The sequence below is a fragment of the Mustela erminea genome, chromosome 12, assembly GCF_009829155.1.
Source record: "Mustela erminea isolate mMusErm1 chromosome 12, mMusErm1.Pri, whole genome shotgun sequence".
In the NCBI taxonomy this organism is placed as follows: domain Eukaryota; kingdom Metazoa; phylum Chordata; class Mammalia; order Carnivora; family Mustelidae; genus Mustela; species Mustela erminea.
In genome coordinates, this window is record NC_045625.1 from 7,523,599 (window position 1) to 7,548,500 (window position 24,902).

Consider the following 24,902-nt stretch of genomic DNA (forward strand, 5'->3'; position numbering starts at 1 on the left):
TCTGTGGGAGTGGGGAGCCCTGGCCGGGGCCCTGACCTCCGCCCCTGCCCCCAGGTTCCCCCGGCAAGCGGGAGCCCGTGGTGGCGGTGGCTGCCCCGGCCTCCTCGGAGAGCAGTAGCACCAACCACAGCATCGGGAGCACCCAGAGCACCCCCTGCTCCACCAGCAGCATGGCGTAGCACCCGGCCTGGAGACCTGGGGGGCCCCCAGCCAGCCCTCGCCCAGCAGGAGAGACTGAGCAGCCACCAGCTGGGAAGCACTGGCCCTGAACTTATCCCGGGACCCCAACCCCTCCACTCGACCAAGGATGGACCATGCCCTCTGCGTCCACCCCTCCTGCCTCCCTCTCAGAGGCCTGCTGCCAGCGGGGGCACCAGCCTGGAACACCGTGGGGTCCCCCCTCCCCACCCCACAGAACCTTCAAACCCAGTGGGCCCGGACTACGGCTGCCCCAGGACCACGGAGAGAGAGACCACTGCCCTATAAGTCCACACTGTTGTAAAAACCGAGGCCCTGTAAATCTGCACCCAGATCCAGCACCCGGGCTGGGTGGGAGGCGAGAACTCAGGACAGACTCACCCAGCCCACCCAGGCCTCCTCCACGGAAACAGAAGAGGGCCAACCCAGAGCCACCCGGACCTGCTCCCAGAGGCCTCCACACCTGGACTGGCACAACTCTGGCAAGGGAAACGGAAGCCTAGGGCTGCCCAGCCTGGGACCGGGGAGCCTAGCTCCTCCCCGCAACTGTCACACGGAGACCCCGGAGGCAGGCATCTGATGGGAAGTGGCCCGACTGTTTGGCCTGGACCCACCCCTATATACTCACCACCAATAAATCAGACCATGAAATCAGTGCTGGCCTGGGCCGGGAGAAGGGACAGGAAGCCTAAAACGGGTGGGGAGGTGACAGCTCTGGGGTCAAATCCCGAACCTGCCACTTAAATGGCTTTGTGACTGTGGGCAGGTCCCCAAGCCAGCCACAGTTCCCTCAGCAGTCACAAAGTCTCTGTGGGGAAGTCTGCAAATCTGTGCCTGGCCTGTGGCCGATGGAACGGAGTCCAGGGTTCTTGCTTCAGACAGGCCCCCTGAGGCTGGGGTGGGGGTGGGGGTTGCCGGGGAGGGGCTCGTCCCAGGCCCTACAGCCTGGGCTCCTACCCAGTCCAGTTCCCATGCTAGCTGCAGCCCTCACACCTGCATTTTGTGCTAAGGGAGCTAGAGATTAAGCTGCTCAAACATTTTGCCATTTCTTTTTGAAAAACTTAAAGGCTTTAATTGACTCCAGCCATCCTTGGTCTCTGGTGGGCCCCAGGCGGGAGCCCTCTCTTCCCCAGAAGGACACTAAGAGGTAATCTATCAACCAGCACCCGGCAGGACCCCAGGCCTGGCCAGGCAGCTCACACGGTAAGCTGGGCCTGAGCCAGGACGCAGGCAGGGTAGCGAGGGAGGGGGGCTGCATAGTTTGGCCTACTAGGACATTGGGACAACCAAGAAGCCCTCTGGCTGTCTTGGTCAGGAGGAGGGAGAGGCCCAAGGCACCCTAGGCTCAGACAAGAGGATGTCTCATCTCGGCCTCCCCATTCTAGCCCTGGATCTTGCTGCCCAGAGCCCAGGACCCCGGGCCAGTCTGGACAGAATCAGAAAAGGAGATGACAAAAGGCACCTAACAAGAGTTCATGGTGAGCTGCAGGGCAGGCGTGGGAGACCCCCACTTCCAACCCCACTGCCTGGGCTACTGGGACAGGGAAGGGTCCAGCAGCTTCAGGACGCCGCCCACCAGGTGCAGGCTGCCTGTGACCAGTACATGGATGGCGGCAGCCTCGCGGAGCACACCCGCCCCACTGCCAGCCACAGGGTGGGCAAGGAGGCTTGGCGGGGGACTGGGTGGCTGAAAGACAGGGTCCCGGCCTTGGCTGATCCACTGCAGGGCATGGGAGATGCAGCTGAAGACGAGGGAGCCGGTGCTATGGGGGTGGCGTGGGCGGGAAGCCAGCAGCAAGGACGTGGGCTCATCACCATGCTCCGGGCTGGTGGGGCTCCAGAGGTCTGGGCTGGCCGACTCCTCATCCAGGTGGCTCCAGTGCTGTTGATGTGCAAGGCAGCGGAGCAACACCTGGTCCAGGGTCACCATGAAGTTCTGCTGGTCTGCCGGGCACAAGGGGGGGCACATCAGCTGCGGGGACGGGGTGGGGGAGGCACGCTGGGCGCACCTGCTCAAGACCAGGCCCTTTACACGCACCATCAGGCCTCACAGTGGGAAGTGCTGGGAGGAAGCAGAGACACAGACCGTCCCAGAGCTGGTGGCAGGCAGGGCCAGGCAGCTTAGCTTGAAAGCGGGAGCTCTGGCCCGCTGAACACCTCCCCCAAACTTAGCCTCACTGCCTTCAACTGTAGGGCAGGATCCAGCACACGGGTGGGCCTAAGTGGAAATGTACGTTCCTGGACTCTCCCCAACAGTCTACTGTGGGACCTGGCGATCTGCATTTTCTTTTTACACTATTTCAAACTTTTCTGAGCGTGACCCACAGTAAAAAAAAAAAAAAAAAATACCCTTTACGAGGGCAACTCAGTACTCACACAGGTGTATACAGGTGTCTGGGACAGTACCGTCACAAAACAGTACCTACCCTTCATGCAAGGCACACATATCTTTTCTATTTCATTTTTTAAATGCTGGTTTAGGGCATCTGGGTGGCTCAGATGGTTAAGCGTCTGCCTTCAACCCAGGTCATGATCCAAGGAGCCTATGATCAAGTCCCGAATCGGCTCCCTGCTCAGCAGTGAATCTGCTTCTCCCTCTGCCCTTCCTACTTCCCCTGCTGTGCATTCTCTCTCTCTGACAGATAAAATCTTAAAAAAAAAAAAAAAGGGGGGGGGGGACTCCTGGATGGTTCAGTGCGTTAAAGCCTCTGCCTTTGGCTCAGATCATAATCCCAGGGTCCTAGGAACAAGCCTCACATCAGGCTCTCTGCTCAGCGGGGAGCCTGCTTCCTCCTCTCTCTCTGGCTGCCTCTCTGCCTACTTGTGATCTCTGTCTGTCAAATAAATACAATCTTTAAAAATAGATAGATAGATAAAAATGCTTGTTTATACCCACTAAATTGACAGTAAAGCCATCGGTGGGTAGCAGCCTGCATTTTGAAAACCGTTTTCCTCCAGTAATTCCGTTCCAGTACTGTGATCACAATAGCCACAACGTACCAAAGAGTATTTATCTATTTGATAAAACAAATCTAGCTCCTACCCGGGACCTCCTGTTCCAAAGCCCCCACTGCCCCCATCAGAGCAGTCCACTGAAGAGGCTTCTGCGCCCTGCTCGCTCCCAAAGGCCACGCCTGTCGCCTTACCTGCGTTGCTAGCAGATGACACCTCCGTCAGGTTAGGGCAGAAAACGGCATAGTCAAACTGACAGGGCTAAAGGCCAAGAGGGAAGACTTGGTGTCAGAGTCCAGAGAGGATGCCCCACCACCCCGACTTGCTCACCCCCCAACATCCCCACAGTGATGCTGTGTAAACCCAGCCATGGAACCTCAGTGGCTCATCTGCCTCAGTACACCCTGCAAGCCCGTGGCCTGCGCAGCACAGCCCACTGTACAGATGGGAACACTGAGGCTGGGGAAAGGGGATTTGCCTAAGATCACCCAGCTAAGGAGGAGGCCCCAAATCCAGGCTGGGGAAAGGCTTTGTCTGCCCTGTGAGAGAGATGAACAGCTTCAGCTTCCTGGTCTGTAAAACAGGAAATGATCCCTAGGAACTACTTCAGCCCTGACAGCCCAGGGCGCGCCTCAACGTCCCTGAGCAGAGAGGGGCCCCTTCAGGCTTTACAGCTCAGAGACTCCGCAAACCATCTCTGAAATGCTGTTTCGTCTACAATCCTGTACTAGTGGCCGAAGGGGCAGGCTAAGCAAGTCCACGGCCCACACCTCACGCCCCTACCTGGTCCTGCTTTTAACTCGGCTTCATTCAGCCTGACCCCGCAGGATGAGGGCAGTGACCCACCTGGGTCTAAACCTCCTTATGTGCCCAGTCCCTTTATGTGGAATCCTCAGTACCGTTCAGAGGAGCCCCATTTGAGTTGAAGAAACAAAGGTGCGGGGGTGAAGGCAGCTCTGGGGATCCCACGGCCGGAAACGGGGCTGGTGGGCCTCCCGCCCACCCCGGAGCTAGCCCCTCACCTGCAGCAGCTTCAGCAGGGCCTCCGAATCCCGGTTCCCAGTGGAGTTGAAAAGCAAGACGCGCACCTCACGGCCGCTGGGAGAGGGGCGGAGATGGGGGCGTGGTCAGAGAGGGGCCCGCCCCCTCCTTCCTCCAGAAACGGCCCTCCGCCCCTCTGGGTCCGTCCCAGCAGCTCCCCCCGGTGTCAGGCCCCTCGACCCCCGAAGCCCCGCCCCCGCACAGCCCCGCCCCGGAAGCTCACCGGCTCGGCCTCTGGCTGCGGTGCAGCGCCTGGCGGAACCAGCGCACGCAGGCCTGCACGCTGCTCACGGTGTGCGCGCCGTCCAGGTACCAGGTGAGGGGCCCGCGCCGCAGTGTCTGCGTCCGGCCCAGCCACTCGGTGTCCCGAAGCCCTACAGGGGACAAGGCAGCCGGCTCCCACCCTAGTCCTCAACTCACACACACAGCCTGCCCGCCCGCCTGGCTGCTCTGCTCGGGAGGCTGCCCGCGCTGCCTTCCCAGCCGATGAGTAAAGCTGCCTGCCGCTCACTCTCACTGGGATGGCTCACTCTCACTGGGATCGGCTCTTGGGCGGCCAACCCTGAGGGAGTCTTCCCGGCAGCCCTGAGAGGGGACGTCCCTATCATATCTCAGTCTCCTATTCCATGTAGGCGGAAAGCCCTTAGCCCAGAGAGATCAGGTCACACCCAAGCTTGCCGGGATGTGATCTGAGATCTGCCTGACTCGGGGCCGGCACACAGTGGGCACAAGGGAATCACTGGCCAGAGGGGTTTAGCTGCTATGAGCACCTACTGTGTGCTGAAAGCTCGGGGGGAAGCAAGAAGCCTGACAATGGCTCCGTTCTCCAGACCTCATGGTCTCAGGCTGATGACAAGATCGCCAGGAACAGCAGCTACCACTGACTGGGCGCTACATCCCACAGGCCCTGGCCTCAGCCCCTCAGTGATGCCACCACAGGGTGGGCCCTGTCATCACCACATTTGGCAGGTAGGAAAACTGAGGCTCCGTGTCCATGAACCCAAAGTCAGGGACGCTTACTGACTTCAGAGGCCTTTGTTCTGGGCACCATCTCCAACCGCCCCCTCCTCTCAAACAGGAAACTCAAAGAAACATCTGAGGGGTCCCGGCCAGGCAAGAAGGTCTGCCTCACCATGTCGCATGTGGGATGTGGGCTGGAACACGGGTGCCAGGGGCATCTGCCGCAAGACGCTGGGCCGAGACATCTTTAGCTCTCCGAGGCCTGAGGAGCAAGGGTGGGAGGAGGGGCTGCTGTGTGGATGGAGTGTGCAGGGAACCTTCAGAGGCAGGCTCCATGTGCCCCCTCCCCATGCGCCCGCCCACCTACCCTGGTGGCCCTTTTGCTGCAGCCAGCAGTGAGCCAGCTGCAAGGCCAAGGCGGCGTTGGACCGCTGGTGCTCTCCCTCCAGGCCCAGGGTCAGCGGTGGCCCGCCTTCCTCCAGGGCTTCGAGTGGTGGGCACAGGTAGAGTGGACACTGCCAAGGAGACGGGCAACAGCGGGTCAGGGGAACCCTCCCTGATGCTGTGGATCCTTCTGTCCTGCTCTGGGAACCACAGTGTGCTCCAGATGGCTGAGCAGTTGTCCCTCACTGCACAGATGGGCAAACTGAGGCCCAAAATGATGACATGCCTGCCCAGTGGCTACCACCCCCAACCCCAGGGTCTCCAAACTCACGGAGATCTGCTGGGCACGGTCCCGCAGCACTGCCAGGGGACCGTCAGGCTGGAGCACCGTGAAGGCAGGGACGCCACACTGCGAAGGAGGAAGAGAGAGAGACAGATTGCTGCGGGTCCTCCATCCTGGGGTCTGACAGCTCACTTCGCCTGCCCTCCAGAGGGGAGGGGAGGGGCCTCTTGCTCCAGACCCCGCTGATGGCGGAGACCTTATCCTGAGTTAGAATACAGGTGACCCTGCCCCATCCCCACTTCCCTAAGCCGTGAGGGCCAGGGCCAGGCCCAGGGCTGTCTGTTACCTTGAAGATGCCCCCTTTCTGCCATGCGATCGCCTCCACTGTGTCCCCCAGAAGGCTGGTGTGGTCGATGCCAAGAGAGGAGATGCCACACACCACAGGCTTCCTGCAGGAGACAGAAAGGACTTGATGGTGCTGCCTGGGGCTCATGGCCGCCGTCGGTTCTCCCCAAGCAGTGGTTCTCACCTGATGATGTTGGTACAGTCGTAAGCGCCACCAATGCCCACTTCCACCACTGCTAGGTCCACCTGCAGAGGCACAGGAGGCACGTCAGGGGTCCTATCCCCCCAGCCTGCTGAGATTCCCCTCCCCACGGCCTCAGACACAGGACTCAGGGGAATGGGCACGTACCTTCTCTTGGAGGAAGATGTGGAAGGCCATGAGTGTGAGGAAGCGGAAGTAGGCGGGCATGGAGACACAGCTGCTGCTGTCCTGTGGACAAGAACATGTCAGAGCCCTGGGCCCTGCCGCTTCTGCTCTGGGGAGATGGGGTTCTGGGGCATACAGCCCCTTCTGGGTCTCTCCAGCGCCCCTACCCGGCCCCCGCACCGGCCCTCCTGCATGCGCACCTTGGTCTCCTCCAGCCGGTGGTAGAGGTGCCAAAAGTGCTTGGTGAAGAGCTCGGGGCTTATGGGCTGCCCGTTGATGCGGATCCGCTCCCGCACCTGCACCAGGTGGGGAGAGCTGCCGGGAGACCTGTGGTCATCGGGACTCCCTTCCCGAGCCCCTCATGCCTGTGTTTTCAGAAACCCAGATCTGACCACGCCACTGCCCTGCTGACAGTCCTGTGACTTCCCTCCGGCCTCCAGCGTCCCAGCTCCTCACCCAGCTTCCCACGTCCTGGTGGGGCTGAGGCACCGGCCTCTGTGCTTCACCTCTCCCACAGCCCCACAGGTCCCTGTGACCTAGGCCCTCGGGCCTATTCGTAGCTCCTCCAGGCTGCCCCCCCACAACTCCCTCCACACACCTCAACTGAGTTGGGCCCTCCTCCAGAAAGAAAGCCCTGCCCCTGCCTGGTACCCCAACAGGCTGACCAGGAATGTGCTCTGGGCTCCAACAGGCCCCTGTGCTTTACCCATCACACACACATCAGTCATTCTGCCAACATCTGTCCCCGGACTGTCTTCCAGCCCTAGAGTGCAAGGTCCCATCTGTGTGCTCAAGATGCAACCCAGGCCAGCCCATAAGGCAATACGGGCCGAAGCCAAAGGCTGGGTTTTTACCCAAAAAAATATTTTTCAAAACTAATTTTTGTTAAGTTTCATTATTTTTTTAAAGTCATCTCCAGACCCAACATGGAGCTTGAACTCACAACCTCAGAGATCAAGGGTCACAGGCTCTACCTACAGCACCAGCGAGGTCACCCCATCCTCAAAATTATTTTTGAGAGATTGAGAAATTATTTTGAGAGATTGTCAGCTTGTGTTTGAATCCTCCAAGCCCCTCTCATAAGTCCTTCCCTACATTTTTTTTAAGATTTTATTTATTTATTTGACAGACTGAGATCATAAGTAGGCAGAGAGAGAGGAAGGGAAGCAGGCTCCCTGCTTAGCAGAGAGCCCAATGTGGGACTTGGTCCCAGGACCCTGGCATCATGACCTGAGCCGAAGGCAGAGGCTTTAACCCACTGAGCCACCCTGGCGCCCCCAGTTCTTTCTTTTGAACAAAGAACTGTGGAGAGAAATTACAGCCTGAAATGGCCTCAGTCAGCTGATTTCAGACAGTTCTAGAAGTACTTGATGGAACTGGCAAAATAAAAGGAGCAAAAATCCTAAGTCCCGCCACTGCAGGGACCAAACCCTGAGCACTTCACGACCACTGTGATCCCACTGCTTTACTGGTGAGCAGCTGAGGAGAGGCATGCGCAGCGTAGGAAAGAGGGCCCAACGTCTGGTTCACACCCCATCCTCTGGTGTGAGTTTGGGTGCCTGAGGCCAAGCACGAGGTGGCGAAGGGGCGGCTGATGCCAGCAGAACAGAAGGGACACCTCGACACGTGGACATCATAAACTACCTCAGCACTTAAGCCCTAACAAGCCAGATTTTCAGATTTTAAAGCTGTACGTGGGGGCACCTGGCTGGCTCCATGGGTAGAGCGTGCAAAACTTGATTGTGGGATTGTGAGTTCACGCCCCACGTTGCGTGTAGAGATTACTTAAAATTTTTTTTTTAAATCTTAAAAACATAAAAGCTGCACATGGAATCTAAGTTAATAAAAAAGATATCTGATGACTCAAGGTATGTACTTCATTTACACATTCCAGCTGCTGCCTCCCCGTCCTGAATTCGTTTCATTACGAAAATTAAAGGCAGCCACAAACTTCGGGCAATATGTTAAAAGCCAATGGAATGGTTATCGAATCAATCAACATTGGGCAGAGAGAGAGGCAGCTGAGCTCCTGCGAGTTGGTTCCAGGTCACCTCCCACCACCATCCCCTCCACGCAGAGAGCTAAGAGATCCCACATTTCTCCACCCCTCAGTACCTAAAGAATCCTGTCTTCAGGCCATAGCTGCGGAGAATACGTTCAGTGAAGGCACAAGTGGAACCCTAGAAAGAAGAGATCTTGTTTGGGCTGGCCCCACCCTCCCACCCCATTAGGTGGATACCCTACCCCTGAGTCCGATCGCTCACCTTCCCCTTGGTCCCAGTGACGTGAATGATGTTCAGCTGGTCCAAGTCTTCCACCTGAAGACATACAGACAACCACCTCAGCCACAGACTCACAGGTGGGGGTGCGGGGGACGAGAGCGGTCCCAGGCCCCGCCCACCTTACCTGCAGCCCACTCCGGGCCAAGTACAGCTTCATCGCGTCCAGCTGCGTCTGAGGGTCACCCCGCTGGCGCTTCACCTGCTCCAGGTAGCCAGCATTGGTCTGCAGGGTGTTCAGTGTGCGCACAGCATCCTGGCAACCACAGTCCCCAGGGAGCAGGTTAGGACTCAGCAGCGGTCCACAGAAACAGAGGAACCCCGGGACATCGGTGGCCAAGCCAGGGCACCGAGCCTACCAATGCTCGCCCTCGTGCCCCAGCATCGAGGTTAGGCACTAGTGAGAGAGAAGTGGCATCTTCCCAGCTCTGGCAGAGATGGGAGCCTGGGGCAATTCAGCCCCACCCAGGAGTGTTAGGCAAGCAGGTTACATGACTAACGGGAGAAGCCTTGCACCCTGTTCCGTTTGGGCTTCCCAGTCTTCAATCCCACACTGGGGCCTTTGCCCTCATTCCCCCCAATGACGTCCACAGCTGTACTGGGCCCTAAATTGGGAGGGGGCTGTGAGGTGCTGCAGGAGAACCACAGAAGGTTGGGGTTTTAGATCTGGAAGAATTCAAACTAGAAATCCCTGGAGGCTTCCATGCCCAACCCTGAGGATGGGGTTCCGCAGCCTGACAAAAAAGAGCTGCTCAAAGCGTCCAGATGGGGAAGAGTAGGACGCTCCAAGGAAGAGGGGTCTCCCCGGGGTCACCCAGCCAATGACCAGACACTCCTCAGGAGAGTCTGGGAGTGAGAGTGGACATGCCCTTTATTTCCCCCAAGGGCCTCAATAGCTGGCTGGAGGACCCACACCCATTAAACTGTGTCATTGGTCTGATAGGCAACAGGTGTGGTCTATGGAAACCCACCCCCTACAACAGAGCCAGGTGGAAATTTTATGTTTTCCAGATTCTTGCCCCTCAGCAATACCCCCTGATTCCCGCCTGCCCCCAATTCCAGGCACTCGGATCTCTATCTCCTGAATCCCGGAGACTCCAACCCCAGATACCAACTCTTGGATCTCTCAAATCTGAACTCCTGAAACTCTTTACCCCTCCCACACCCCAACCGCTAGTTGGGACCCTGAACCCCCTATCACTGGGCGCCCCTTCCCACTAAGGCGGGACACCTTAGTCTCAGAATTCCCAGAACCCGCGGCCCAGGCCCAACTTCCTGGTCTCTGTCCCCACCCCCGGGCTCCAGGATGTTCCCGCCCTCGAGTCCCCCACCGTCAGGCTCCCGGTCCACCCTAGCCTCAGGCCGCGGAGTCCGGACGCTGGGTGGCTCAGGCCCGGCACACGTGTCGTCTTACGACCGCCCGTCTGCCCGCCGGATACCTGATACTCCATGCCGGGCTCCTGCGGCGCGGGCCACGCGCTCAACCCTCGCCGCGCCGTGACCCCGGTCGTGGCACCGCGCGAAGAAACTGCTGCCAGGAAGAGAGCGGCGCGCAGGTGGCAGCGTGCCTGCGACATAGTCCTACCGCCCGTTATCACTTGCTAGGCCCGGGCCGGAGACGCCCCGCCCCGCCCAGCCTCGCCTCGCCCCTGCCCTCCACCAATCAGCGCTACCCAGAGAATCGCCCGGAACCAATAAGAATCCGCGGGATGCCATATTTGTGAGGGGCAGGCCTCGGGGCGGGGCGAAGGGATTCGGCCCTGTTTGTGAGGGGTCGGGTCCCAGGGGCATTCTCTGTGCGCGCTCAGTGTCTCCCGGACCCGACCACACCCCCAAAATTGTCCCAGTCTGCAACCCTCAGCCTGGGGGTCCGCCAGAACTAGCTCTGAGCAGGCAGAGAAGACAGAGCTAGCGTGCACTTGGATGGATGGAGGTCACTGAATTCAAGCCCGAAATGTCGCGGTTTAATGCAGAGACCGCAGGCTGCGGGTATTCGGCCTCTGCACTTCTGAATCTGACTACCGGATTGCGAGGCAACAGACCCAAACCCAAGCACCTTCGCTTCTGGGGTCACTACCGTCCCTGGGCAGCCTGGAAGGCGTCCTGGAAGAAGCTACATTCTGGCAGAGGCCTGGGGATGAGGCGCAGTCAGCGTGGTGGCTGGGCGGCTGGGCGGGGAAAGGTTTTCAGAGGGAGGGAACGCGGTGTGAAAAGCAAAGGCCTGAAGAGAGGGAGGGGTGACGAGGGTGGGGAGAGGGAGAGAGGAGAACCACTAGTCCAAGGGAACTGCACTTCCACCGGGTAGGGCCTACTCGCCCCAAAATGCCAGATCTAGCAGGCCCTTGTAGCCTAAGAAATTTGGATTAAATTTGGACAACAGTAACATGGTCTTAGGAAAAAAAAAAAAAAAATTAAAAGAGGAGCCTGCGTAGCTCAGTCGGTTAAGGGTCTATCTTCTCTTCGGCTCAGGTCATGATCTGTGGGTCCTGGGACCGAGCGTCGCTTCCCTCCGCCTCTCTGCTCAGCAGAGTGCCAGCTTCTCCCCGCCCACCACCCCACACCCCGCGCAGCTCCCCCTGCCTGTGCTCTCTCTCTCTCTCTCTCAAATAAATAAATAAATAAAATCTTTAAAAAAAAAAAAAAAAGAATAAAGATGACAAGATCAGGTTTGCACTTTGGAAGATTTACTGTATGGAGAACGAAGTGTAGAGCCACGTGGGGGAGGAGACAGTAATCTACCCTAGCTATGGGTGAGGAGGACTCCGATTGGACTTTTTCCTGTCTTTGACCTTCTTGGCCCCAACTGCTAGCATGGAAAAAGTAGCATGGAGATTCCTTTTTTTTTTTAATAACAAGGCATGACTGTAATTTATTTTTCAGATTCCCTCTGCGGGATTAAAAAGTCTCTTTCACATCGCATTGCCCTGCTCCCTGCTCCTGGTCCTCTTTCCCCTGTACTCATTCTTTTTTTTTTTTAATAGATTTTATTTATTTATTTGATAGAGATCACAAGTAGGCATAGAGGTAGGCAGAGAGAGGGGAAAGCAGGCTCCCTGCTGAGCAGAGAGCTGGATACAGGGCTCCATCCCAGGACTCTGGTGTCATGACCTGAGCTGAAGGCAGAGGCTGTAACCCACTGAGCCACCCAGGCGCCCCTCCCTGTACTCATTCTTGAAGCATTTTTTTCATCTCCCCCATGGAGATCATTGCAATGCCCAAACAATTTCAGAATGCTGGGATTTTTATGACATTCCTTAAGCAAGTTAATCAAGATGTTGCATTCCTCAGTTAGCAAGTACAGAAATAAGAGAAAGCATCTTTAGGAGAAGGTGAAGGAGCACAGCAGAGAAACCTGACTACTGGCCACACCAGGAAGACGGAAGTGACAGTCACCAATGAAGAATCCCCATCCAGAGGCCAGTGGCCTGGGCGCCAGGTAGGGGCAGCTCCTGGGGGCGAAGGCTCTCATGGCCCCCACACCTCACCTGACTAGGAGATTGCCTTTTTATAGGTCAGATGCCAGAAAGGTGTGCAGATATTTGGAGGCAGGGGTGAGGGGAGTGGGGGCAGGACGGGGTGTGTGTGTGTGTGTGTGTGTGTGTGTGTGTGTGCTACAAACAGCCCTCTAGGGAAGTCCCCACAGACAAAAGACAATCCTTCAAACAATTGATGGGATTCCAGAACCTCTCTCCCTTTTTCCCACCAGCACTGGGGGTAAATATTTATCAGAGATCGTTTGATTTTGAAATAAACATATGACATGTCGGAAAGATTCCATCACTGGCTGGACTTCTGCTCTTCACATCACTGCTGGGCACCCCAACCCTGGCCCCATGGGAAATAGGGAGGCGCTTCATTTCATAGTTTTCTTCTCCTTCCCCTCCTCCTTCTTCATCATTGAAATGTTCTCTGTGCATAGGCACACACAGAATAACTGCATAAAAATGATCATAAAGTCTCTTTAAACGTTCTTTGTGGGATCCTGGTGGCCTCAGTCCATAGAGCGTGCAAGTCTTGATATTGGGGTTATAATTTTGAGCCCCATGTTGGGTGTAGAGATTCCTTAAAAATCAAAATCTTTAAAAATAAAAAACAAATGTTTTTCTTTGGCTCACCCCCACCCCTCAACTTCCTCCTTTGGTGACATCCAGGTTTGCATCCCACAGTTTTCTAAGCACATCAGATGACAGACACATCTAGACATCTATAGGACTTTGTCGATGCCCATAACAATATTTTCTGCATCTTAACACTCTTAGTCAACAATAACCTTTTAGGGATCCCTCGAAGATACTGACTTAGCAAATAGTTACGGAGCACTTCTCTGGGCCAGGCCCTGTTCTAAACACTTTCTATACAGTTGGTCATTAACTGAGCATGACCCTATAAAACAGGTACTAGTATTAACATCCTGCTCCGGGTCATTCCTCCAAGAATGAGACGGCAGGGAAAATGAGAGGGAGGAGGGAGACTCCCAGGTCAGCTTGGCTACATTCCTGAATCTTAACTAATCTCTTTATGCCCCAAGGAAAGAAGTTTGTGCCAATTTTCCCGTCATGTCTTTTTGGGAGGGGGGGAAGGGGAGTAGGCACTTGCAATCTTGAAAATCATTGAGTTGAACTACTGACTTCAGCTCCAGTTGGAAACAGAAACAGATGCACAAGCACAAAGACAAGTAGCAGCCCAGAAAATTCCAGGAGTCTACCTGATTTCCTCCCAGTCGTGCAGGGAATTATAAGCCGTGACTGGGGCCTTGGCAAAGCCACCCAGTGGCCTTGTGCTGGTCATGTCACCTTTCCCCTGGGCTTCTGTTTATTCCATGGTCTCCAAGGACAATGTTCACATAGGCACGGACCCTGGGAAATTTGTAGTAGTCCTTTAAGGGGGCGGAGGTAGAATAGAGTTATCTTCTTTGTCTCATTAAAACTTTTCATATTTTCATTTCGTTTTCAAATCCTAATATTGGGGGAGGGTGCACCTGGGTGGCTCAGCTGGTTAAATGTCTAACTCTTGATTTTAGCTCAAGTCATGATCTCAGGGTTGTGAGATCCAGCCCCTCCACGGCCTCCGCGCTGAGCATGCAGCCTGCTCAAGATTCCCTCTCTCCTCCCTCTCCCTCTCTCCCTCTCCCCACCCCACGCACTCTCTAAAAAAAAGATTTTAAAAAATCAAAATAAAATAAGTCCTAAATTTGTTTGAATGGATAACACATCCTATGATTCAAACAGAAGTACAAAAAATGTACAATGGAAAGCTTCCCTCCCATGTCAGTTCCCAGCACCCTAATTCCCCTCTCCAAAAACAATCAGTTATGTTTCCCGTGATCCCTCCAGAGAGAACGTTATGCATTTGCAAGCAAAGTTAAAGATCTAGAGATTTCGCTTTTAGATTGGCAGATAGCAGACTATATACACAAGTCTGTGTTGTATTTTTTCCACATACCTTTATATCCTGGACCTTATTTTAGACTGTGTTGGTACAGAAGAGCTGTCTCACTGGCTAATTTATGTTTTTGAAGCTGGGCAGTACTCCCGGGTGTGGAGGTGTTACTACGGATTTAACCAGTCTCCTCCTGATGAACATTTAGGTTTCTAATATTTTTGTCATCACAAGCGATGTTGCAATGGGTAACATTTTGCCCTCATCATTTCTTCCATGTGTGAGCACATTTGACGGAAGAATTCCAGGAAGTGCAATTGCTGGGTCAAAGGCGACTGGCATTCAACACCTTTATACATATTGTCACATACACATTGTCCTCCAAAAGGGTAGGTAGGATTAATTTCCAAGCCCATGCCTGAGCATGCGCGAGCCAGACATTTCCTCACCAACACAGACCTTAGCCAACTTTGATCTCTGCCAGTTGCATAGTTGGAAAAATGGATTCTCAAGGTATTTATCATTTGCATTTATTTTATTTGGAGGATGCTGCGCACTTTTTCTTATGTTTGAAAACCATTTGTATGTGTAATCTGCTAACCTCTTTTGTATCATTGCTCTTTCTTTTGAAAGCTGCAAATGTTCATAGAAGGAAACAGAAATGTGTAAAGGAGAAAATCAAAGGCACCCTCATCCCACACCTGGAAAACAAATGTTGGGATTTTGATGCCAGCCTGTGTCAGTGTCCAGCCCCCGGAGGCAGATCTGCAGGTGTGTGTGGAGGGCAGTAAGAGCTGGGGATTCTACTTTACCCCCGCCCTCCTCAAGGGATGTCATCCATCCATCCCTCCATCCATGCACTCATTCCTCTATTCATTCATTCGCCTCTGTGCCACACCCTGGGCTTGGTGCTGGAGACACTGGCTTCTGGGGACAGATGACAAAGTCCTGCTTGCAGAAGGCCCTGACCAAGGTAGGAAGACAATAAAGAAGGAAACTCAGAAAGGGAGATCCATATTTGCAAACCCTGATAACCCTGATCAGAGCCATCCTCACTGCTATAAAGGCAGGAGGCTGAGGCCCAGAGAGGGACAGAGACAGCTTGGGGTCACACAGCAAGTCATCAAGGCCCCATGCTGGGCCCCAGGGTGGACTTTCTAAACTCAGATCTGCCTGAGTCCCTGCCCCCTCTCTTGGCCCATCATGCCTCCCAGATTAATAAAGCCCTTAAGCCTACTGTCACCTGGCTTCTACCGACCTCCCGCCTCATCCACCCCTGCGGGGCACCATCCCTGCAGCTGGTAAAGACTGTAGGAATTGGCCTTGGTGTCTTCCACCTCCAAGCTTTTGCTCACATTTACCTTTGCCTGAAATGTCTTTCCCCTATTCTTCTCCCCTTTGCTTTTTCAGGCTAACATTTATTAAACACTTATCCCTGTACTTGACTTTGCAATTTCTTTTCAAGTTCTTGAAAATTGTGTGAATTAGAAATTGACCCCCTTTTATAGGTGGAGAAATGGATGTTCGCCTGTTGTCAATGCACTGTGTGACCCTGAGCAGTTTGTTTGCCTTCTCTGATCCTTTCTGACTCTTGGTCACCTCCTTAGTAGGGAGAGAGCTGAAATTAGCTCTGTCCTAGCCCATAATTTCTGGGGATATCCATGGGTGGGTATTTCGCTGAGGACAAGTTTCCAAAGGCCACCATACTCCAGAGAGCCTGGACTAGAGGGGTCCAGCTGTTCCTTTCCCCCTTGTGGAGACCAAGGTAGGTTCAAGCTCATTGGCAGGTTTGTGATGAAGCCTGACGGCCACCCGGGGTTTTGACCCTCCGGTAAACATAAGGACTTCTCCACCACCGAATATCTATTTCCATCTAGTGACCTACAAGAAAACACTTTTCTGTAACTTGGGGAAGAAAACTTGCCTTAGATAGAATTCCATATCCTCCGTGGTGCGGCCGTACGAAATCCCCACCATGAGTCTGGCTACTAAGGTGTTCATGGATTTAGTTTATCGGGAGGGCAACTGGGGCCTTAAAAACAGACCTTCCTCTGATTCTGCATTCCACTTTTAGACATGACCTTGAGGAAACAATTGGAACTGTGCTCAGAGCCCCCACGCGCTGTGCTTGTCACCCTCCGACTTAGGTGGCAGGTTACAGTCCAAGGCTCGTTATGCCCTCCTTCCTGAAACACTTTGTTCTCTGGGCTCGCCTGATACTTCCCTCCCCGGTTCTACTTCTTCCTTCTTCTTGCTTGGCTGCACTGTCCCCCTGTCTCCACAGCATCCTCATGTTGGAAGGCCCAGGGCTCGTGCTTCTCTCTCTCCAAGGTCCCCGGTCTGGGATGATGTCTGACTTTCAAATGCCCTTCTTCACCGAGCTGCAGACATGAGCGGCCTCCTGACTTCTCCCCGCCGCTTGGCCACAGCAGGCATCTTAAACTGGTCACATCCACAGCAGGTGTTCCCTTAGGGCTCTACCCTGAAACCAGCCAGGCCTCCCCAGCTTGAGATACAACTTCACCATCTGCCCAGCTGCTCTCACCTTCGGTTTCCCTCTCCCTTGCCCCCAAACCCTGCCCATCCACAGCCTCTCCAGCAGCCACAGACGTCCCTCCACGTCGCCACTGCTGGGCTGTCCTGCAGTCTTGCTGTTCCTCCTCTTTACCCCTACAAGCATTCTCTTGTCATTTTTTTTTAAAGATTTTATTTATTTATTTGACAGGCAGAGATCACAAGTAAGCAGAGAGGCAGGCAGATAGAGAGGAGGAAGCAGGCTCCCCACTGAGCAGAGAGTCTGATGCGGGGCTCGATCCCAGGACCCTGAGATCATGACCTGAGCCGAAGGCAGAGGCTTTAACCCACTGAGCCACCCAGGCGACCCTCTCTTGTCATTTTTAAAGATAATCAGATCTTGTCTCTCTTCTGCTGAAACCCCTCCGGTGAATTCCCATAACATTTAGGGTGACATCCAAACTTTCCAACTTAGCACCTCTTACTGTGACCCCCAGCCTTGCTGACCTTCTCTGTGGTCCTCAGAAACACCCGCTCGCACCCATCACCCCACGCCTAGTGAGCCCTTAGCATTAAAGGTACTTAAGTCATCCTCACAACAGCTTTTCCAGCACTGTGATTATCCTCATTGTACACATGGGAAACTGGGGCACAGAGTGGTTACTCAGCCAGCCGAAGGTGACACAGAGCGAATGCATGACAGAGCCGCAGGGCCTTTGCACTGGTGGTTCCCTCTGCCTGAAATGCTCTTCCCCCAAAAGTTCCCAGGGCCAACTCCCCATCATCCCAGGTCTCTGCTCAGATGTCATCCTTTTGCTACATCCTGCTTACCATCTGCCCTGGGGACACTGAGGCCCAGCAAGGGGCCACAGTTGACATGGCACCAGGTGTGGCTCCATGGATGTGCTTGGGATGTTCCTGGGGTTTCCCACTCATGGCCAAGAGGGGCCCTCAGAGGGCACCAGGTGTGTGGTGTGAGGCCTTGCAGTGGGCCAGCCCACAGAGAGGCCAGTTTTAGTCTGGCCTCCTCCCCAGCGGCCTGAGTGCTCTTTGGGCTTCTCTGCTCAAACCTGTGGACAGCTGGATCGCCAACCTTCAGAGGGGGAGCATGTGTGCGGAACTTATTTTGATTTTCAGTCCATTATCTCACCCTGCAACCATGACTGTCCTTATCACCGCCTTCTCGCCAACTGCTGGGCTGAGCCCATGCGACCGGGAAGGAACGGAGGACCAGAGGTGCAGAATCCCATGTGGAGCTCACCAACTGGCAAAGCGGAGCTGGGAGCAAGGATTTGGCTCAGTCCCAGCTCCATTTGATTCCAGCTGCTATTGATTTCTTTTTTTATTTTATTTTTTCTCTACACCCAATGTGGGGTTCGAACTTAAAACCTCAAGATCAAGAGTCACAAACTTCACAGACTGAGTCTGCCAGGCGCCCCCAGTCACCTCTGATTTAGACCCGCTCATCAAGCTTGGGAATCCCTGTCTTTTTTTTTTTTTTTTTTTTTTTTTTTGCATTGGTGACTTGGATTTTCTTAAGTAATAGTTAACATGAATTCTTTCTAAACATCAGCCCTGTGCACCAATCTTTACGCACTGCTTCTGTTCCTGGACCCTTTCTCAGGGAGGCAGAGGAAGACCTACTAGGGAAAATAGCTCAGTCACTCACAGGGGTCTGTCATGTCAAGCCCCAGACTCCACCCCCTGGCCACCCCTGGACTCTGCCCCATCCCAGCCCTGTATCCTGTCAGGTGACCTGGTCATTTAATCAATGGGGCTCTGGCCTTGAGCTGGCTTTTACTTCAGAGGGAGGCTCCACTGCCTCGGGGAGCCAGGCAAAATGCCAGCACCCCACAGCCCTTGGGGTGTCCTCAGTTCTCTCTCTCCTGGTGAGGGGACCCACACCGTGTGACCCTGGGAAAGTCACTTCTCCTCCCTAGGGTCCTGGCCTCTAAGGTAAGGGGACCTGGATGATCTCAAACCCTGGAATCTGGGGCCACCCCTCCTCATCTGCTGGGCAGAAGGTTCCGTGGGTCAGGGTGGTCTGGGGGAGAGCGGCCCCAGGAGATACTGACTGACGGCGGCCTTCCGGTTCTGGCCTGGCCTTCAGACTACAGTCCCAAGAGGGAAGCAGGTACTGACTCGCTGTGTGCACATTTTGCAGAGGAGAAAACTGAGGCTTGATAAGGCCAAGTCACTGGTGTAGCGCCTGTCGGTCCTAAACCTTGAGCTCCTTGCTCAGACGCCTGCGGTCCGGCCTGCTGTACCCCAGCTCTGGCCAGCATTTGCCAGAGCCAGACTGGACGGCCTGGGCCAGTCTCCTCACCTCTCTGAGCCCCATTTCCTCATCTGTAAAGCAGGGGTCATGGTCGTGCCCATCTCAGAGGGGTGGGATGAGGCAGAATGAGAGGGTGCTGGGCCGGGACCCCAGAGCAAGCTCCAGATGGGGGTTAGAAGTCTTTAACGGGTTAGGTCCCTAACAACCACTACCGCACCTTCGGGATCTACAAAAGGAAGAGCGCATGGGCACAGGAGCAGCAGGTAGGAAGCCAGGGACCAGGACTGCCGTTATGACTATTATTATTATTATTTTAGTGGCGCTAACAACCCTTCCTGAGCAGTCAAGAGTTAAATCTGGTCAGATCAGTCTAGGAACCATGTCCGCGGTGCCCAGAGCGCAGGAAGCCCCACGAGGGGCCTCAGCACCTCCCAGGCCTGTCCGTTCTACTCTGCAGACCCCTCCCTTAGAGCTCCCCCACCACCACAGCGGGCGGGCAGCTTCCCTGGAGCCGGCAGCTGGGTTAGAATGTGGAACTGAGGCCCGCAGGAGGGCCCCTGATCACCCCAAGCCCATGGAACCGGGTTTATCGATGACAAGGTTCACCCTTGGGGCCCCGCCAAGTGTGGGGTTATCATTGTTGATGGCCTGTGGCCTCGAGGGATATTTACACACGCGTTATGCAGAAGAAAGAGATGGAAGCTTGGCGAGGCGGGCCACCTGCCCAAGGTCACCAAGCTCTCCTACCTGGAAGGAGGCAGTTTTAGCGGAGAAAGTTCTCGTGGATGGGCCGGACTGCTCCATGGCTGCTATCCCCAACACCTTCTCAGCCCCTGTCCAGCAGGTTGCCAGGGACCTGGCCCCTTTCATCCCCTGGCTTCCCACACCCCAACAGGGCTGGGCACAAAGTGATTCATGGGTGAAGGCACCTTTGCCAAGCCTGCTCTGCCCGGGGTTCAGCTGGGCCAGAGAGAGCAGGGGGATATCGGGGATTCCCTCTCCCTGCCCCTTGGCCCAGGGCCGCCCCCGTGCGCTGGGAGGACGGTCTTACCTGATAGGTGCCTGCTCTCATCCTGGGCATCGGCCGAGGGAGGGACTTCTCTGGTGAATCTCCCCAGTTAAATAACAGCCCGGAGACGGTTAAAGGTGAGGGAGCACTTGGGAAACTTCCAGACTTTGGGGCGGGGCTTCCCACAGAATAGGGTTGGCTTTATCTGGCCTCTCTTATCACAGCCCACCTCCCCTTACAGTTAGGGCCGTTTGTGTGTTGGCGGTGCCAGGCTGGGAGCCCAGGGCCACGGGGCAGGACACCCTGGCACCCTTGACCTGAGGGGTCAGAGCCTGCTGAGGCTGTGTTTCACCAAACTGATGCGGTTTTGGAATAATGGGATTCAAATAAATAAAATCTTAAAACACACACACACACACTAGCAATGACCTTCAGTAATTATTCATTTTCTTAAAAAAAAAAAATCTTATTTATTTATTTGACAGAGATCACAAGCGGGCAGAGAGGCAGGCAGAGAGAGGAGGGAAGCAGGCTCCCTGCTGAGCAGAGAGCCCAATGTGGGGCTCGATCCCGGACCCTGAAACCATGACCCAAGAGCTGAAGGCAGAGGTTTTAACCCACTGAGCCACCCAGGGGCCCGTGGGCTTCAGGTTTAAAAGAAATTCTATTTTATTGACCTTTCCTCCTGTCTCAGCCTCCCTCAATTTTATGGAGGGGACGGTGATGTTAGGGCTTTGAGAAACTGAGTTACGGGTCTCTGGAAGTCAGGCTATTGATAGAAGAAAGCTTCTTCCTTATAAATCACCAGAGCCTTTGTAAACTGAGTGAGATTCAGGTTCTACAGGATTGTGATCTCTACGAGTTAACTGTTTGTTTTTCCTTTAGGGCAGCCCAGAGCGTCTGAGGAAATGTTCCGTGTATCTCGTGGGGGTGTGGGAGTAGTTGTGGGGTGTCAGCTTCTGCTTTGTCCTCAGCTTGCCTTCTGTTCCCTCATCAAAACCATCTGCTCAAAAAGGAATCAGGGGGGCACCTGGGTGGCTCAGTGGGTTAAGCCTCTGCCTTCGACTCAGGTCATGGTCTCAGGATCCTGGGATCGAGTCCCGCATCGGGCTCTCTGCTCAGCGGGGAGCCTGCTTCCTCCTCTCTCTGCCTTTCTCTCTGCCTACTTGTGATCTCTCTCTCTCTCTCTGTTAAATAAATAAATAAAATATTAAAAAAAAAAAAAAGGAGTCAGGACACAGTCTGGTCGGGCGACACGGAGGGCTGGGCAGAAGGAGCTGGTGAAGGCCCTTCCCACCTAGGCCGACACAGCCTCTCGAACCAGCTTCTTGGAGGGGTGACGCACTGCGGCAACTGGGACTGAAGACACCTGGCCCTCCTCTAGGTGCCCCAGGGGAATGCCCCACACAGCCCTGCCCTCTGGGAGCTTTTATTCAAGGCCATCTCCCTCCACAGCCCGGGCAGCCATACCAGGGGCAGCATACCAGGGTCTGAGGCTGGTTCGCGCAGCCTCCCCTCAGGGAAGTTCTGTGTTGGGGCGGGAGGCTTGGAGCCAGCAGCCCCAGGGCCTCGGGCCTGCTTTATTGGTTTAAAATACCACTTGACTACATGAGGGAAAATATGAACTCAGGAAATAGGAGAGAGCAGAGGAACGCAAAGGACAAAGCCATCCAGAAGAACCCCGGGGAAGGAAGGGCCCTTGCATAGCCACTGAATCCTTGGCCACGTGGCCCTTTTGTCTATAGGACGAGAATCAACGTATGTCATCTCTGCTGGGTCATTCCATAATGTCACGGCTCGCCCGAGACTACCCAGGACTAGCCTGATCCCTAACCCTCCTTTACAGCAGATGGTGCCGCTTCCTGTCTTCGGGTCCCTTCGTCCTGTCCTCCAGCAATCCTGCTCTCGGCAGGCTTTCACCCGGAGCACCCTACTGACCCCGACGTGGCTCCGCCTGCTGGCCATCACCCCACTGTTGGGACCCATCAGTGGCGCCTGTCTAAGCCGCCACTCCCACCTGCCCAGAGCACCCTCCGTCTCTGCTCCCTTCTTACCTCATAGTTGCTGCTCTTGATTCCCTGAGGACCTCTGAACACTGGAGGGCCCAGGGGGCCATGATCTCAGTTCTCCCCTCTTGTCTCATGATCTCCTCCTGCCCTAGACCTTTCCGAACCACAGCACTGGCAGCACCCCCAAGTGTGCCCCCAGCCCAGATTCCGGGGGCCCTGGGTGAGCCTTAGGTATATACCTGCTGACTCAAGGGATGTCCATCTGTCCTCTCCGTCTTACCATGCTGGACCACCCGTGCCTTGGCTCGGCGTCCTGCAGCCTTCCTGGTCTCGGGGACGGCAGCGCTATCCTCCCTGCAGCAGAGCCTGGGACTCCGGCTCCTTTCATTCACACTCACGTCCAGCCTGAAAACACACCTGTCCTCACAGCCACGCATAAACCAACACGCATGCCAGCAGCTGCGTCACCAGGCTGGTTCAAAGCCCTTCTCTTCGAGCCTGGATTATTCCAGAAGCCCAGTTGCTCCCCCAGCTTCCAGCTCTGCCTCAGTTTTCCCCAGCATAGTCACTGCACCTTCCGAAACCCGTGTCCCCCTCTGCACAAGGCTCTCTGACACTTCCTAGCCTTGGATCCTGGCACTTCGTGACCCTCTAGTTCCCCGTATGCCCCATCTCTCTTGGGATTTCTGCTCTCGTGTCACCTTGAGCCCCTCCATGAACTCCCACTCTTTTCCCTTCTTAGACCACTTTATCATCTGCCACACAATCTATCCCATCAGACTAGTTCGAACCTACTAGAATGTGAGTTCCATAGAGATGGGAGTGGTCACAGCTTGGTAGCTGTAGCAAGTCTAGAAGAGTCTGGTCCTTGGAAGACGCAGACAATAAACACGCTGAACGGAGGAATCAAACTACTGGGCTCGTGGTGAGGATTCGACGGGGTAACCGGCTGTCATGTCACTATGTCCATGGAAAGTTCTGTAAGAGGAATTGCTGGGTCAGAGAACATGAGCCTCTCTCAGAGCAGCTTGTTATCTCCTTCAGAGAAAACAAACAAACAAAACACACCTCTGACAATTTAGGACAGGAGATTCCCCTCATCAGTTAGGTCATTCAAGATCTACTGACTTGAGGGGCACCTGGGTGGCTCAGCTGGGAGTCCGACTCTTGGTTTCAGCTTAAGTCATAATCTTGAGGTCGTGAAATCAGCTCCCCCTACCCCCCGCCCCGTGACATCTCCACGCTGGGTGTGAAGCCTGCTTGAAATTCTCTCCCTCTCCCTCTGCCCCTCCTCCTGCATGCAAATAAATTAAAAATCATTAAAAAAACCCAACAACAACAACTACAGACTCAATAGCCATTAGGACACCTTGCAATTGTTTCCATACTGACTGGATTACTTGCTAATGTACTGGGTTGAATAGAAACCCATGTTCACCTGGAACCTCAGAATGTGACCTGATTTAAAAAGGTCTTTGCAGGGACACCTGGGTGGCTCAGTCAGTTAAGTGCCTGTCTTCAGCTGGGGTCATGATCTCAGGGTCCTGGATTAAGGCCCCACACTGGGCTCCTTGTTCAGTGGGGAATCTGCTTCTCCCTCTCCCTCTGCCTCTGAGGCTCTACACCCTCCACTACTTCTGCTTTTTCTCTCATGCATTCTCTCCCTCCCTCAAAAATAAATAAATAAATAAATATCTTAAAAAACAAACAAAAAAATAAGAGTCTTTGACTGTGTAGCTGGTTGAGATCATACCGGATCAAGGGGGACCTTAAATCCATGGACTGGTGTCCTCATCCAAGATAGAGCCGCACACAAGGCAGAACACAGGGTGAAGCCAGAGGCAGAGACTGGAGAGGTTCATCTACAAGCCAAGGAAAGCCAAGGACTGCCAGCTATCACCAGAAGCTAAGAGACAGGCACGGAACTTCACCTGGGTTTCAGACTGCTAGCTTCTGGAACCATGACAGAATAAATCTGTTGTGAACCACCTGTCTGTGTGACTATGCGATTTTCTACGGCAGCCCTGACTAACTAGTCAGGAAGTTCAAGGTTTGTTTTTTGTTAACTTCTGGCCTTTTGCAAAGTATCTGGAAATCTGGGTCCATTTCTACAGGGACAGTTCTTGTTAAAAGTTTTGTCAACCCTCCTTCAGGGACCCCCTTCCAAAGGCCTCCTCCTGTGACCGAATGTAGAATTTGCCTTGAATATGGCTATCCCTGGCTTCAGGTTCCCAGCAAATGTTATCCGCCAAAATGTGCTTCTCCTCCAAGAACTGTAGCTCTGACACCAGACACTCTAACCTTCCCACTGCTCTCTGTCCTCCTGCCCACTGGATACCCTAATCCAAGTGACTGCCACCTCCCCAAGTCCCCGGAGATCACCCTTCAACTGCTCTGCTCATTTCTTACCTGCCCTAGGCCACCCAAGACTCAGCAGCCCGAGGAACCTTTGTAAGTTACAAACCTAACTACTGTCACTCCACTGATGGAGAACTTTCTGCAGCCTCCAGGGCTCGCGAGTCAGGTTCGAGCAGGTCTGTGACGCAGAGCAGATGGAGTCACACGGCAGTGCAGCTCACAGCAGACCCTCCCCAGTTCCTTCTCCGGGGACCGAGACCCTGTCTCATCTGTCTTCCTTCTCCCTCAACACTGAGTGGACAGGAGCCAAGGGAGCATCATGGCGTCTGCTCTCTGGAGGAGCAGGCCAAGTGTTCTGGAAGGTACTCAAAAGAAAAAAAAAAAAAAAAAAGACAAAAGTCCTCCACAATTATATCCGGGGACATGAACTGGGATGAAGAAAAGAATCAAGTCTTGACAAATCAAATCCCAATCGTGAGGCCTAGTGTGCCAGCCACAGGGTGCAGAGCTGGGGGTGTGAACACAGAACACAGCATGTAGCCACTT

At 54.5% G+C, this 24,902-nt stretch overlaps 2 protein-coding genes across 5 annotated transcripts in view; one reads left to right on the forward strand and one right to left on the reverse strand.

Moving 5' to 3' along the window:
- Positions 1 to 853, forward strand: part of ENG (endoglin) — a 31,596-nt gene extending 30,743 nt beyond the window's left edge. For both annotated transcript variants that reach the window (XM_032306750.1, XM_032306749.1), the window contains exon 15: positions 55 to 853. In XM_032306750.1, coding sequence (XP_032162641.1) covers positions 55 to 179 — 125 coding nt within the window. In that variant the 3' untranslated portion in view covers positions 180 to 853. The remainder of the gene's footprint in view (positions 1 to 54) is intronic.
- A 390-nt stretch (positions 854 to 1,243) lies between these two features.
- On the reverse strand, positions 1,244 to 20,126 carry FPGS (folylpolyglutamate synthase). Of its 3 annotated transcripts, none has more exons than XM_032306753.1 (15): positions 20,032 to 20,126; positions 8,937 to 9,065; positions 8,795 to 8,848; positions 8,646 to 8,710; positions 6,731 to 6,845; positions 6,513 to 6,593; positions 6,348 to 6,409; positions 6,165 to 6,267; positions 5,867 to 5,944; positions 5,519 to 5,666; positions 5,324 to 5,413; positions 4,415 to 4,565; positions 4,173 to 4,248; positions 3,345 to 3,411; positions 1,244 to 2,142 (listed from the first exon to the last, which is right to left on the reverse strand). In XM_032306753.1, the coding sequence occupies exons 1-15, from the start codon at positions 20,059 to 20,061 to the stop codon at positions 1,730 to 1,732; spliced, it is 1,662 nt and encodes a 553-aa protein (XP_032162644.1). In that variant the 5' UTR covers positions 20,062 to 20,126; the 3' UTR covers positions 1,244 to 1,729. The 3 variants fall into 3 exon arrangements, with proteins under 3 accessions (XP_032162644.1, XP_032162643.1, XP_032162642.1); XM_032306752.1 differs by lacking the exon at positions 20,032 to 20,126 and adding an exon at positions 19,728 to 19,968; XM_032306751.1 differs by lacking the exon at positions 20,032 to 20,126 and adding an exon at positions 10,249 to 10,450.
- Positions 20,127 to 24,902: the final 4,776 nt, after the last annotated feature.

Bases quoted from the DNA above. Each gene is read 5' to 3' on its own strand.
- FPGS (XM_032306751.1), bottom strand. From the start codon at position 10,386: ATGTCGCAGGCACGCTGCCACCTGCGCGCCGCTCTCTTCCTGGCAGCA. The intron at 6,410-6,512 runs GTACGTGCCCAT...GTGCCTCTGCAG, and splicing joins ACATCTTCCTCCAAGAGAAG to GTGGACCTAGCAGTGGTGGA. The intron at 4,566-5,323 runs GTGAGGCAGACC...TGTCCCCTGTAG, and splicing joins CACATCCCACATGCGACATG to GGCTTCGGGACACCGAGTGG.